Here is a 14,622-nt window from a genome sequence, read left to right as displayed (position 1 = left end):
TCTAAAACAAGCATTGATTTTTATTAAATAATCATCGATTGTTGTGGTGAGCTGTCAATAACCATTACAATATACCATAAAAATTGCTATTTTTATGGTATACTGTGTTGGATAAGTTTTAAAAAGATGTTCTTGACTTAATTCAGTCATAAAAAAACCTGACAATTTCTCAGCGTTTTTTGAGAAAAATATTAGCCAGTTAAGTGGTTAATAGAATATCTGAGTCCTTCGTTTGTCCAATACTGTTCACTTGTTGATATTTTCCTTGTTTGACATGAAACAGAACATGAGAAAAAACACATGTGTAGTATGTTCAAAACTCTAGTGAGACGTATATGATAGTGACAGAACCCTCAAAGTTGTATTGCTATGGTCACACAGGTGTGTACAAAGATGACATACCCCACTCACAATTCAAAACCTCGCAATATGCCTATAAAGGTATCTTTGTATCCTCTATGCGTGCTCCTACACCATATATGGTGCCACAGATAGAAGGAAGTGCTGCATACTATACTCACTCTTGTAAAGGAACTGATATGTACATAAAGGTTTCTTTTATGTGTAAGTGTAAAACACAGCTGTTAGGCATACCACCCTCACGGGAAAAAACTTGATGTTGATCATATAAAGGTTTCTTTACAGATTCTTATTTTGGGGGCAATTCTGGGCTTGATATTGAGGGAGAAGGGAGTTATTATGTCTGAGGGGGCAGTTCAGGACATGATATTAATTAAGGGGGGGTTGTCAGGTCTGGGGTGGCAGTTTGGCATATGATGTCTGTATTAACTACATTCCCGGAGTCCCAGGCTCATGCAGCTGGTAATTAGAGGTCCCTTTGAGGGGACAATAAAATGCGTACGCGGCGGGTAGGACGGTTTTCAGCGGGCCCCTAACATTGCATTCCCCTGGTGGGCCCTTCAAGTCCCAGTCCGACACTGATCACTGGTACCCATATACTTAAATGACTGTTGCGCTGTATGTTCCGCTCAAGCTCCGCTCCTTCCATATACTGAGTGTATGTAACAGTCAGTATGGCGGTATAAACGTACAACCACTCAATACCACACTACTGGTTACATCCTGGGCTGTTTGGTGACTTTGAGAATCCGTTGGTTATATACTATTACACTAATACAATCACCAAATAGTACACACATATTTGACAGGCCTGAAGTTACATGGTCACATCTATACAGCCATCTGGCAGTCACTTTGGGAACCGCAGGTCTTTCCCCTCAACACCCTCCTTAGGGAGGCAAAATAATAAAAAGCTGTGATGTGGCCACCAGAATTGGAAGTTACTAAAATGAAGCTCAATAGCAACCTCCCGCATGGAATGAATTAAGGTCCTAATTCAGCAAGAATCGCAACTGCGATTACGCACGCAATCGGCTAATTGTTGTTTTACTGCGCATGTGTATGCATTGCAGTGCGAGTGCGTGAACTAGCCACTGCGATCGGGACTGCGATCACATAGACTACGCAGACCCATCGCAGCGTGATTGACAGGAAGTTCCGTTTGTGGGGGGTGACCGGGGGGGTGGTCGGCGGAACACAGGCGTGCCATGGTGTTTGAACGTCGTGCATAACTTAGCCACTGCAATGCCGTACACAGCTTGGGCTTTTACTGTGTGTGATGAGGTTAGCAATTCTTGAGTAAGGTCAGAGCTTGTGCAAGTGTGTGTGAGGCTTCGATTGTACTCGATGTTACTGATGGTTTCGCAGTGTAAGGTTAGGTGGGCGTCCTTATGTAGTGCTGCAACGGTATAGCGATCACAATGGAATAGCATATCATCGCAGTCAGACTGCATGCGTAATCGCAGCAATGATTGCAGCTGCGATCGGTAGTGAATCAGGCCCTAAGTCTCCAATTTATACCCTGGCTGCCACCTCAGAGATGCCCCTCCCCAAGTCCTGGGACCCTAGGCTGCAGCCTAATGATTGACCAGGGACTGGTCATGACGTTGCTGTTTTAATGGCTTATTTTACAATGAAAGAAGGAACATTTTTATGTGCATATTTTCCTTTCATTTTCATTGAGCAAGTAGCCAAAGTTCAAAGTAGCCAACTTCTTTAATCATGCACATAGGAGTTATTCAGTAATTATTATCAACGTGGAACAAAGTCAAACAGTAATAATTTAGTTTGCTATTGTTCATGTTTGCATGGATTTCACCCCTGCATGTCACAGGAAATAATGATCTCTGCTTTTACAGTAGTTCCATTCTTGCTGTATTGATCTTGCAGTGAACAAAGGGCCTGGTTCACTACCGTATGCAACTGTGATTATGCACGCAATCTGCCAATTGTTTCGCACTGCGCATGCGTACGCATCGCAGTGCACGAGCCGGCCGCTGCGATGGGGACTGCGATTGCAGTGACTATGCAGACCCATGGCAGAGTGACAGACAGCAAGTGCCGCCTGTGGGTGGTGACAGGGGGAGTGGTCGGGCAAACGCAGGCGTGCCAGTGCGTCGCACACTTAATGTGCATAAATGATCCACTGCAATATCGTACACAGTCTGAGGTCTCATAGCGTGCGTGGAAGTTAGCAATTTCTGAATAAGGCCAGGGCTTGTGCAAGTGTGCGTGAGGCTGCGATGGTACTTGATTGTACAGATGGTTTTGCAGTCTTACTAAACAGTATGTATCTGTGCTGAGTAAAGTGGGCGTCCTTGTGCAGTGCTGCGACGGGATAGTGATCGCAATGGATTAGCATAGTATCGCAGTTGAATTGCGTACATAATCGCTATTGCATACGTAGAAGAGTACGGTAGTAAATCAGGCCCAAAGCACAGTGCAAGGTAACCCAGGTGCACCCCTGAGCACTCGTATCTACAGTATCAAGCCTAAAGTGCAGGTATCCTCGCACCTGTCACTACCTGCACAGTACCTGCTCCATCTTTCTGCTTCTTCAATTTCTTTTTTTTTTTCTTTATCTTTTCCTTCAGTTTCGGTGGCATTTCTGTGGAAGAAAGAGGTGCACAATAATGTGATGGGGAATTATACTACAGTATTGCTATACTTCCTATGAGCTACGGAATATCCAGGTGCAAATGATGTTTCAGCACTGTGCATGTGGGGATCACAAAATCCACATGCAGTCTACAAGACAGTGGGCCTGGCTCAGAGGTGGTCACTATGCAGATGTTTGCAATGTTTTTATATACTGCACATGCGTCAGGTTTGGTTACCGAAGACAGTCGTAGTGAGAATTTGGAGTGATTGACAGTCACTGTGTTTATGAGAGGTAAAGTGGGGTGTCTAGTAAAACGCAGGCATGTTGCAGCCAACGGCCACGTCTGTGTATGCAGTGTCACTTAGTTGCGACAGAGCTCCTGAGCATGGGATCAATAGTGCTACCGATGGTGCCTCTTTGTATGCACCATTAGAGACACAGATGGTGGGCGTCTCTGTACAACTTTCTTTGGCTGCGGCATTAAGATATATTCGCAGTAGCGATGTGCACAAAAATGCAGACACAAATGAAATAGCGTACAACTCTGAATTGGGCCCAGTGAAACTGGAACGAAAATCTGTTATATAGGACTGTGCTGGTGTAAACTCAGTCATGATATAATAAACAACATTCCCAATAAGTATTAGAGGTTTTTTTTACCTTCAAGTAAATAAGGGACATTAGGATCATGGTCTATTTAATATCATATAATTCTGAAAACAACAGTGCTGGTGTGTAACTCATAAATACATTAATTAGTCTACTTAAAATATTATAATATTTATTAATCAATTAAATATCACATATATATGCATGACAGAAAATTATTAAATATAACTGAAACAAAGTAGATCATATGAATTTAAACATCCACATAAACTCATTCACGTTGAAAATGCACTGTAGCAACAGAGGCACAACCCTATGCTTTTGAGCTTTTGTTGTTTGAAGTAAGAAATTCTAACAAGTCTTTCATATATTGGAATAGAGCACAGTCTCCTAAAACTAATTTAAAACAAATGTCTGCTGGAGCAAAAATAGAAAAAAGCTTATACAGTATGTCTGTGTGTGCACACAATGCCGTTCTTATTCGATGTACACTCAGGGGTAAATGTACTAAGAATCGTGTCTTGCCCGTGTCTGTCCATTATTAAAAACGGGTATGAACTATCCGAATCAGGAGGTTTTTTTTTAAATATAATTGGGAATTTACCAAGCTCCCATGTTTATCAGGATCATGTTTCCCAGTGGTGTATGTGATCGTTCCTTCCTACCCATATTTAATCCCCTAGTTTCCTTCCACATATCAGTGAAATACGTGCAGGTTGCTTGTGTGTAAGTTAATAAAGGGTTAAAATCAGGGCCGGATTAAGGCTTGCGGAGGCCCCAGGGCAACTAAGTTGTCGGGCCCACTTCAAGCCACACAGAGCCGAGCCTCCCCCTCCCAAAGCCCCATACAGAGGGCCCCCCCCAGGTCACATGAAGACAGGGGCAAACACTCACACATACACATAAACAGCACACCCACTAACATATATACACACATTGACACATACATACACAGTATACACACTAACACATATACACACATACATTCATATATACACACACTAAACACATACACAATCATTCTTACTATTGATGCTGCAATAGGACCCGGCACCTCCTCGACTCAGGCATGACCCCCAACACACTTATTTCCCCTTACACTGCCGCATGGGGGGCGGAGCCAATATGACAAGCCCCACCCCCATAATCCCGCGAATCGCGGAATACGTCACGGGGGCGGGGCTTGTCATATTGGCTCCGACCCAAATGCAGGCAGTGTAAGGGGGGAAATAAGTGTGTCAGGACTTGGGGGTCATGCTCTAGCGTAAAGCCGGTGGCCCGCTCCCCCCTTAGAAAACTGATGCAGCAGCACTGACTGTGCTGCTGCTTGTAGTTGAATAATGTAGCCGCGGCTGCAGAGCCTCCTCCCGGGAACAGGTGCTGCTGTCACATCGACCCTGTGTGGGGGCCCCTCTGTGTGTGGGGGCCCAAGGACGACAGCTCCCGTTTCCCCCCCTTAATCCGGCCCTGGTTAAAATGTAAAAAAAGAATTGATGTGGACCCCCTACCCCAAGCATAACCAGCTCCGGGTTCTTGAGCCAGCCTTGGTTCTAAAAATACAGGGGGAAACATGTAGGGTTCTCCAGTATTTTAGGAACCAGCACTGAGCTCCCAGAGCCAGTCCTGGTTTAAAAAAAAACAGCACTGAACTCAAATCTAGCTGGGGTGTAATGCCACAGCCAGGGGACGCTTTCACCGGGTCTTCCCGGCCAAAGCATTAACACAACAAGCTAGTCAGCCCAAGCCGGGGATCTCGGCGGAGGTGTGTACCGTTCCAATAAAGGGGTCCGCCCTCTCCCGAGCACCACAGACTTAGCCAGGGGTTCTTCCCTGCACCCCTGGCCAGTGGGTAGAGTGGTAATAGTGGGAATAGATTCTTACTATTGTCTATTACTATTGTCTTTTACAGTGGAACTACAGGTGCCAGCGTACCTGGCCTTTGGCACTTGTGGAACTACAAGTGCCAGCAGGCTGCCAACACCCATGCCCCCACTGTAAAAATGTTTGTAAAATAACGAAATGACACACACACGGTAGAGAGTATAACTTTATTACATACCTAACACACTCACACATACTTACCTTCTGCCAGATGTTTCGTCCGCTTGTCCAGTAGGAACTCCACGATTTACCTGTGAAAAAAAATCCAATATTCACCTACCTCCTGGCTTCGCTCTGGCACATTGTCCAGTAGGCTCCACGGGTCTTGTCAAAACAAAAAAAAAACACTTTTTCCTGAGCCATCCAACATGTAGCGATGCATGTGTTAACACATGTTCTATAATCACGATTTATGGTAAATTCCCGTGTTGTGTACCTGTCCTTGGAAAGTACTGCATTGTTCAGACAATGGTGTATTCATTTCTAGTTGTATTTTCGAGAGCATTTTAACATCAAAATCAGATGTGATCACCTCTAAAGATACAGAAAATACCCCCATTTTTTTTCTAAGTAAATTCCCGTGTTTGTAAAAAGGACAAAATACTCCCGTACATGCAAATACGGGCAAACACGAATCTTAGTAAATTTACCCCTCAGCTCCACATCAGTGTCTGCAGTGCAGGTGGCAGTTATAATCAAGGCTTTGCCCCAATCCACTCTGGAGCTGCGGCAGACTGCAGATATCTACGGGAGATGCAGCAGTCTATTCAGTGGCAGAGGAGCAACGGGAAAGCAGCAACGTGTTTCAGCCACCACTGTGGCTTTTTTATGACGATGGCAAATGCTCCCACTGTCAAGCTCCGAAAATATTGTATTTTCAGACCTTGATGAATTTAGGTCCCCATACTAATGTATGTGGACAGCAGGACAGATCAGGGCTGAAAGGTAAGCAGGAGATATCAGTGTTATATACTGCATTACCTTTATAATGAATGGCCCCGATAGTTAAGTTATACAAAACTATTTGTAGAAATGAAGTTATGATGAACAGACCCCATTGTCTTTCCACCTCACCTCTCCTCTTTTAGCCATCCCACCTCACCTCTAATCATTTAATCTTTCCACCTCTAATCCTTTAATCTACCAACCTCACCTCTCCTCCTTTAGTCATTCCACCTCTCCTCTCCACCTTTAGTCATTTCACCTCACCTCTCCTACTTTAATCTACCAACCTCACCTCTCCTCTGTCACGGCCAGGGTATTTCAGCATGGCGCTAGGCGAGTGTTACCTGTGAGGTCATTGTGGCGCGGGCTGTCTGGTGGCGGAGCTGGTGTCTGGCGGGGGGCTTTGGCTGCGCGCGTTGTTGTGCGGGCCTGTTGTCACTCTGCGCTGGTAAGGCCTGGCGGCGTCTCCATTCCGTTTGGCATGGGCGCCGCCATCTTGCCTTCTGGCCATGTGATGCGGCTGGCCAATCCTGGTGAGTCACATGTTCCCTCCGGCCAGTAACAGCACGGCATGGGGTATTTAGGAAGGGTCAGTGCCTTCCTTCTTTGCCAGTGCAACGTGTATCTCAGCCTAGCTGAGAGGGAGTTCTCTGTGCTTATCCTGTTCCTGTGAATTCACTGTCTGCCTGTCAGCTCCTAGCTCGCTTCCTCCCCCCGCTTCCTCCATCACCCTTGCCCATACCTGAGTGCCTGAGCCTGCTGACATCCTGCGCTTCAGTTCACTACCTGCATACCTGGCTTGTTTATTTTCAGTTCACTACCTGCATACCTGGCTTGATTATTTTCAGTTTCACTACCTGCACACCTGGACAGCTCTAATTGTTTCTACTTGGACATTAACCCATTACTCCCACCACAGAACTCTTGTGCACATTTATATATTCCTGGACGTTTATTTACTGTCACATTATATGTCTACTCAAGCACTTATTAAAAATCCTAGTTTTATTTTCAAATCCGCTTCTGTGATCGCTCCTGCTACCACCCCGGGTCCACAAACAACCCAGAACATAACATCCTCCTTTAGTCATTCCCCCTCACCTCTCCTCCTTTAGTCATTCCACCTCACCTCTCCTCCTTTAGTCATTCCACCTCACCTCTAAACGTTTAATCTTTCCACCTCTAATCCTTTAATCTGCCAACCTCACCTCTCCTCCTTTAGTCATTCCACCTCACCTCTCCTCCTTTAGTCATTCCACCTCTCCTCTCCTCCTTAGTCATTCCACCTCACTTCTCCTCCTTTAGTCATTCCACCTCACCTCTCCTCCTTTAGTCATTCCCCCTCACCTCTCCTCCTTTAGTCATTCCACCTCACTTCTCCTCCTTTAGTCATTCTACTTCACCTCTCCTCCTTTAGTCATTCTACCTCACCTCTCCTCCTTTAGTCATTCCACCTCACCTCTCCTCCTTTAGTTATTCCACCTCTCCTCTCCTCCTTAGTCATTCCACCTCACCTCTCCTCCTTTAGTCATTCCACCTCTCCTCTCCTCCTTAGTCATGTGAAGTGTACATGCATAAATAAAAGATACAGATGTGTGCTTATACACCTAGCGTCAATGGGCCTGATTCATATCTTGACCGTAATGTAATCACAGCTGCCATGTAAAAATATGCAAATGCTACAGCTGCCTGGAAATGTGTTGAGACACCCACCGGCGGATTTGCAGATCCAAGTAACTGCATACAAATACACAGCTGTGGTCGCAGATCCTTTGATAATCGACCATCTGAGTAACCCAATGGTAAAGCAGAATGGCCAAGGTAACTTAGACGCTAGCACCACTCCGTTACCTCTCACAAAATGGTCCCTGTCTGTCAATCACTAGCGAATAAATCTTCACTACAACCGTAGTCACATTTTATCGCAAATCACTCGCCGTGCCTGCACATTGCGGCTAAGACGCATGCGCAGTTCACCTATAATCGCTCAACATTGTAAATATTGGCATTGCGTCCACATCTGAATGAGGCCCAATATGCCATACGGCGCAAGATGCCCGGTGCAACCGAGGTGTAGCATATAGTTTTTTTTTTTTTTAAATGTGCTTCTTATTTGCATCACAAACACAGCAAAGTATACTAGAGTCGTCGCCGGGATGCAACTTTAACTGCACAGGAATTAGTTTTAAACACAGACAAAGTCACAGATGAAGTACGGAACTTGGCTTTAGATAAAAATCACAGCATCATAGAATTTTGTATACAGATACCAAAAAGGGGGCACGTCCAATAAAAAGGGGCGTGTCTCTATGACGCGTCCCCTTTCCGTCACTCTTGGTGAGAGCCCGGCACTTATGGACATGCTGGGCAGCCCCCAATAGGCCAGGGCGCGGTGCCCCGCTGAAACAGCCTAGCGGGAACGCTAGATTCAGACTCATTCGTACACACGTGCAAATGTTGCACATCTGATTGATCGGTGTAATCTAGCAAAGTAGTTTTGTTGGTTCTAGATGTTTTATTTATGCAAAGAAGACACACAGATGATGAAGGTTCAGATACAGCCTGGTCCTGGTCCAGCAGAGTCCCCGGCGTGCGTCACTCATTGCACCCACATTCTGTGGTGCGTCATCATGGGCACTAATGCAGGCTCACCACGTCATCAACCCCATGAGGCCGTTCAGTGGCTTATTGTCACAAGCCATGGCAGCGGCTTGTTTCCCACCGGCTCGGGACCTACACTGACTCAGAATCCGGTTCCGTTGATTACCAAGCACCGGGGATGCTGCAGAGAGTGACTCATACTCCATATGCTGCTGATTGGCTGCTCCTATTTGTAGCTTCCAGATTCATTCCCCCTTGCCGGTTATAGAGTTTCCTCCTACAGCTCGGTCTGGTTGTTCCAGCTATCCTCTGTGATTGTCTACACTTCAGCCGCTGCTTCTATTTACCACTCTCCGTCTCCCTTCACGCTGCCTTCCAGGCTTCAGCAGGTAGATCAATTATTCAAGACTGTTGTTCCACTCTGCTCTGAAAGCTGTTAGCTTGCTGTCTGTTTTCACCATCCACATGCTGTGCTCAGTGTATGCAGGCCCAAGCCTTTGGGTCCGTGCTTCCTCTGTATAATCAGCAGCTACAGTTTTCTCAGCCCTACTGTGTGTAATCAAACTGTACATTTACACCTGAACTATTTTCAGCCTGTGTTATCCTGCCCTCCTGGCAGGCAACTCATCTAGCCAAGAAATCCTGCCCTCCTGGCAGGCAACTCATCTAGCCAAGATATCCTGCCCTCCTGGCAGGCAACTCATCTAGCCAAGAAATCCTGCCCTCCTGGCATGCAACTCATCTAGCCAAGAAATCCTGCCCTCCCGGCAGGCAACTCATCTAGCCAAGAAATCCTGCCCTCCCGGCAGGCAACTCATCTAGCCAAGTAATCCTGCCCTCCCGGCAGGCAACTCATCTAGTCAAGAAATCCTGCCCTCCCGGCAGGCAACTCATCTAGACAAGAAATCCTGCCCTCCTGGTAGGCAGCTAATCTAGCCAAGAAATCCTGCCCTCCTGGCAGGCAACTCATCTAGCCAAGAAATCCTGCCCTCCTGGCAGGCAACTCATCTAGCCAAGAAATCCTGCCCTCCTGGCAGGCAACTCATCTAGCCAAGAAATCCTGCCCCCCTGGCGGGCAACTCATCTAGCCAAGAATCCTGCCCTCCTGGCAGGCAACTCATCTAACCAAGTTATCCTGCCCTCCTCGCAGGCTACTCTACAAAAAAGTTTTCCTGCCTTATCTGGTGAGACACTTTTCCATAACACTTATGTAAGCCGCCTCGTGTGGCCAGAACAAAAGATGTGCTGCAGCATTGCAAGAGGAGGCACCTTGTGCACATTGGAGAAGATGCCACACTCACCAGAGAGGATGCCAGGTCAACAGGAGGAGGACGTCAGGGAACTCCCCGAAGGAGAGAAGAGCATCAGAGAGGTCGGCTGATGAGGTAGGCCCTCAGTAAGTCACTCTTTATCTGAATAGTTGTCACCCTATACCCCAAGGTAGGCGCTAGGCCGTGGGCACTGTATAGTATGTTGCTAGGCCATAGGGTATTGTATAGTTGGGTGCTAGGCCGTGGGGCATTTTATTGTTTGGCGCTAGACCATGGGCACTGTATAGTTCGGGTAGGTATTGGGCCTGTAGAGTTGTGGATATTAGGTAAGTGGACAGTGCCACGTCCTGCCATGTCCGTGGCCCCCAGTTAGGCCCTGTGCAGTGAGGAGGTCCCATTTTTAGCACAGACTCGTCCCTGAGTCCTCATACAGCCCTCCTCCCCCTGCAGTCAGTCCCCCATTAAAGTTAGGCTGTGGACAAGGTACTGGCGTTTGTGATCATCCCTTGTATATCTGCATGGTTCAAATTAAAATATTAATTGTATCATTGTATTGAGTGTAACGTATTGGTGGGAATCATTAGAAGCGTGCACGACACCATGCCTGTATCATTGCTGTTTTTACAGGGTCAGCTAGAGGTAGGACCCTGAGGTATCATGTGGAGTAGCCAGGTAGTTGTGGGTGGCACACGCTAGGGAAAGGGGAGGGCATTGCACCTTGTGTGGGTGGCCTTTTTGTCTTGTGATTAACTGTAGGTAATGGGATTGGGTCCATTCATTCATCAGGGGGACAACGACATCTGGTGAGCATATTCTGTGTCTTGTGTGTTGCACCCACCCCCTTTCCCCTTTGGGTGTTTTCGTTCGGGTTACCCCCCATGTGCTTTGCACTGAAGGGTAACCAGTCTGGGATAAAGAGTGCAAATGATGACCATCCACTGATCCATTCAGAGCCAACGTGTTTTCTTCCTTACAGAAACTCAACACGTCTGCCTTCCTTTATAGGGTTTGAACCTTCACCGTCCCTATTCAACCTGTTTTCCCGGACTGTCAATCAGAGCGCCGTGGCAGCCTAAATATGAGAGCAAGTGGCGAGGGGTAAGGTAAGAGCCAGAATATACATGCACGGCAGCAGGCTCATACCCCACATGTACCTCTTACATAAAAAAGTGCAGAAACAGAGTGGCAACAGCCTAAACTGCCTGTGTCACGGGAAAAATAAAAAGAGTAGCAAAGCATGCAGATAATTGATCTGATGCACTTGCTATGTCCTGGTACGTGTTATGTAAGGACAAAATCGAAGTTGCTGGCAGCCACCACTGTCATGTGTAGAAGCAGTGTGGCGGAGCCAAGTATTGAGAGAGGAGTTGTTGGGCAACGGTCCGACCAATCAGGACCGTTTCCTGGCCATTTCCTTGTAATAAAAATGACTAATCATTTTATTTATTTATATAATGCTTTTCTCAAATAGGACTCAATGCGCTTAACAGATAGTATGAACATAGGGGCTTATTCAGAGATGCATGCTAACCCCATGGTTAGTGCACATCTCCGATGGCCAGTGCTGTGCGCAGAAACATGACCCTGGCAGCAGACTGTCTGATTAACAGAGACGTGTTGCCGCCGTTGGGAGGGAGACAGGCGGCCAGGATCTCTGTCTACTGAGGATATCTGTGTATCTGTGACGATCGTCTTGAGTGACCACATGGTCACTCAGTCGGCCGAGGATCAACAGATGATCCGATTCTGCGTCTACGTACCCAGTTTGATCAGTATACATGCAGGAGGCGTGATGCCTCCTGCTGCATTACCATACTAGTGTTATCGCAGCTGCTACCATGTTAAGAGCTGTGATAGCATACCGTCTGAGGCTGAATTATTTATTATTTATTTATTAACAGTTATTTATATAGCGCACACATATTCCGCAGCGCTTTACAGAGAATATTTGGCCATTCACATCAGTCCCTGCCCCAGTGGAGCTTACAATCTATGTTCCCTATCACATGCACACACTATGGTTAATTTTTTGTTGGGAGCCAATTAACCTACCAGTATATTTTTTGGAGTGTGGGAGGAAACCCACGCAAGCACAGGGAGAATATACAAACTCCACACAGTTAGTGCCGTGGTGGGAATCGAACCCACGACCTCAGCGCTGTGAGGCAGTAATGCTAACCATTACACCGTCTGTGCTGAATCACCCCCATAATACAGAGGCTCAGATTTAAATACTGTGTAAATGGGGCTGATGGAAGCATGTCTGTTAATGTTACAGCAGTCCAAGCTGTAGTCACTGCATGGCCACTAGTGACCCCGCGATAAACTAAAGGGCAGAAGCCCCACTGGGCCTGATTCTGAGGTTTACATTACTGCAGTCGCAACTGCAATCTCTTACGTTGCTAAAATATGCTAATGGATTCCAAAGCTTAGCCAAGCATAGGAACACCCACTGCTGCCTTCTCATCAGTAATCATCTGACGATGTACAACAACATAAACATTGGTACCATCGATGCAGATCGGGCAGCCCCAAAGCTTGTAAGTCAAGTCTGACTAGCTGCAAACACTACAGAGGGTGCTAATGTTGCTAAAGAGACCGCAATGGCTGCTTTATGCATGCCCATGAAACGGAATTTAAATGGTCCCGACACGCCTGTGTTTGCCTAGCCACCCCCCGTTACCTCTCCCAAGCACTGACTACCTGTCACTCACTTTGAGATTTGAATCCCCTGTCTGAGCATGATCGCAATACAATCGCTGTGTGTGCAGTGTGGCATTCGTGCATGCGCAATGGCAAACAATTGCTCGATCAGCATAAATATCGGCATTGCGTAAATCTCATATATATGTATACGGGCGACTGCAACAGATCCACCGTTTACATTCACAACAGATGTCGTAATCGTGCAATCGCTCAGTAATATCGCCCAGTGTGTACGCACCTATACACTTGACGATTAAATTGAGCAATTGAACGATAACGACTGCTCGTTCAGTGTTTGTACACTGACAAATGACTGCACGATTACAATGTCGTAATCGTGCAGTCCTTTGCCAATGTTCTAGTGGATGGGCATCTTCACACATTGCAGGGCGAGCTGCTTATGGAGCTCATATCTCTGGATGTGATTATTGATACATTCATTTCTAATTGCAGCGATATGCAGCAATAAAAAATTATAATCAACGGTTGTAAAACACGATAGTTGATAAATATGCCCCTTAAGAAGCCCCCACAGAGAAGAAAAACAGGCGATAGTAAGCAAATACTGTATTTCCGATTATACAATGTTGGGAGGTAAATAAATGTGTATAGAGGGCCTGATTCAGAGCAGCTTGCTCTGACAGAGCGTTCGCTCTGAATCAGGGCCGTGCTTTTTTTTTTTGGAGCGGCCTCTTGGCCGTTCGCATAGCAGTGGGTGACCACCCACATCTATAGCGAGCGGCCATGATGATGGTCGCGATGGTCAAGACCATCACGACCATCAGGCTTGCGACGAGACCCTTGTGGTAGCTCTCCACTCGTGATGTCAATGGGACCGCCCCCAAACGGCAAGCGTTCCCTCGGGAAAGCCTCCGTTTGGGCAGCCACCCCCAGGGCCGCCCACCAAAGGGGGCAAGCTGTCACTCAACATCGACAGCTCGCCCCCTTTGGTGCGAGACCCGGGGCGACTGATTGCCCGTCGCTAGCCGGGTCTCGCGCATGCGCACAACGGAGCCGGCTCCGTCGTGCGCATGCGCTGTGGGCCACCATCGAGCCGGTTCTGAGCGCGAGTCTGAATCAGGCCCAGAGTTCTAGCTTCTCACTGAATAGATAAGGCATTTCCTTTAGGAGTAAAAAATGCATATTTCCATCCATAATTGTTACACAACACACACACTGAAAGATCCCATGTGAACAGAGCGAAATACAAACTAGGTTTCACAGAAAATACTTATGTACTGTACGATGTCAGGAAATCATCTCCATAAAATTAACCCATTAAAGAAGCGCTACATACAGGAGCTGCAGGCAGGGACCGTACCTCACATATGATCATGGAGTTTTCTCTCTAGTTTATCTGACAGCCGGTAACACACACATCAAAGCTGGAGGAGCTAACCAATAAGCACCAGGACCTGGCTCCCGCCCCTCAGGTATATAGGCCAATGGGGCAAAGAGGAAGTATGAGTGATGTGTTGCTAAGAGTCACTATGGTAACTGTGAAAGCCCAACACGCAACACCGACTTTAAACAGTATAATGCTTCTTCTTAAGGTAATGAACAGTACAATACCACTCCTCTATTATGTAAGTGGTGTAATACTAGCTATTGAGGTTTATTAGAATCAGTGACAGTTGGCAATAGATC

At 46.7% G+C, this 14,622-nt stretch overlaps 1 protein-coding gene across 2 annotated transcripts in view; it reads right to left on the bottom strand.

The window, feature by feature from the left end:
• Nucleotides 1-14,392, bottom strand: part of DRC12 (dynein regulatory complex subunit 12 homolog) — a 136,058-nt gene extending 121,666 nt beyond the window's left edge. The window contains exons 1-2 of one of the 2 annotated variants that reach the window (XM_088443802.1): nt 14,297-14,392; nt 2,897-2,968 (exon numbers count right to left, since the gene is read on the bottom strand). In XM_088443802.1, the coding sequence (XP_088299928.1) occupies nt 2,897-2,966 (70 nt within the window). In that variant the 5' untranslated portion in view covers nt 2,967-2,968; nt 14,297-14,392. The other variant, XM_088443803.1, reaches the window with a different exon arrangement.
• Between the last annotated feature and the right edge of the window lie 230 nt (nt 14,393-14,622).

Source organism: Taudactylus pleione, unplaced genomic scaffold, assembly GCF_031769625.1.
Source record: "Taudactylus pleione unplaced genomic scaffold, aTauple2 ptg000334l, whole genome shotgun sequence".
NCBI classification, from domain to species: Eukaryota; Metazoa; Chordata; class Amphibia; order Anura; family Myobatrachidae; genus Taudactylus; species Taudactylus pleione.
This window is presented reverse-complemented; position numbering and strand designations above follow the sequence as displayed.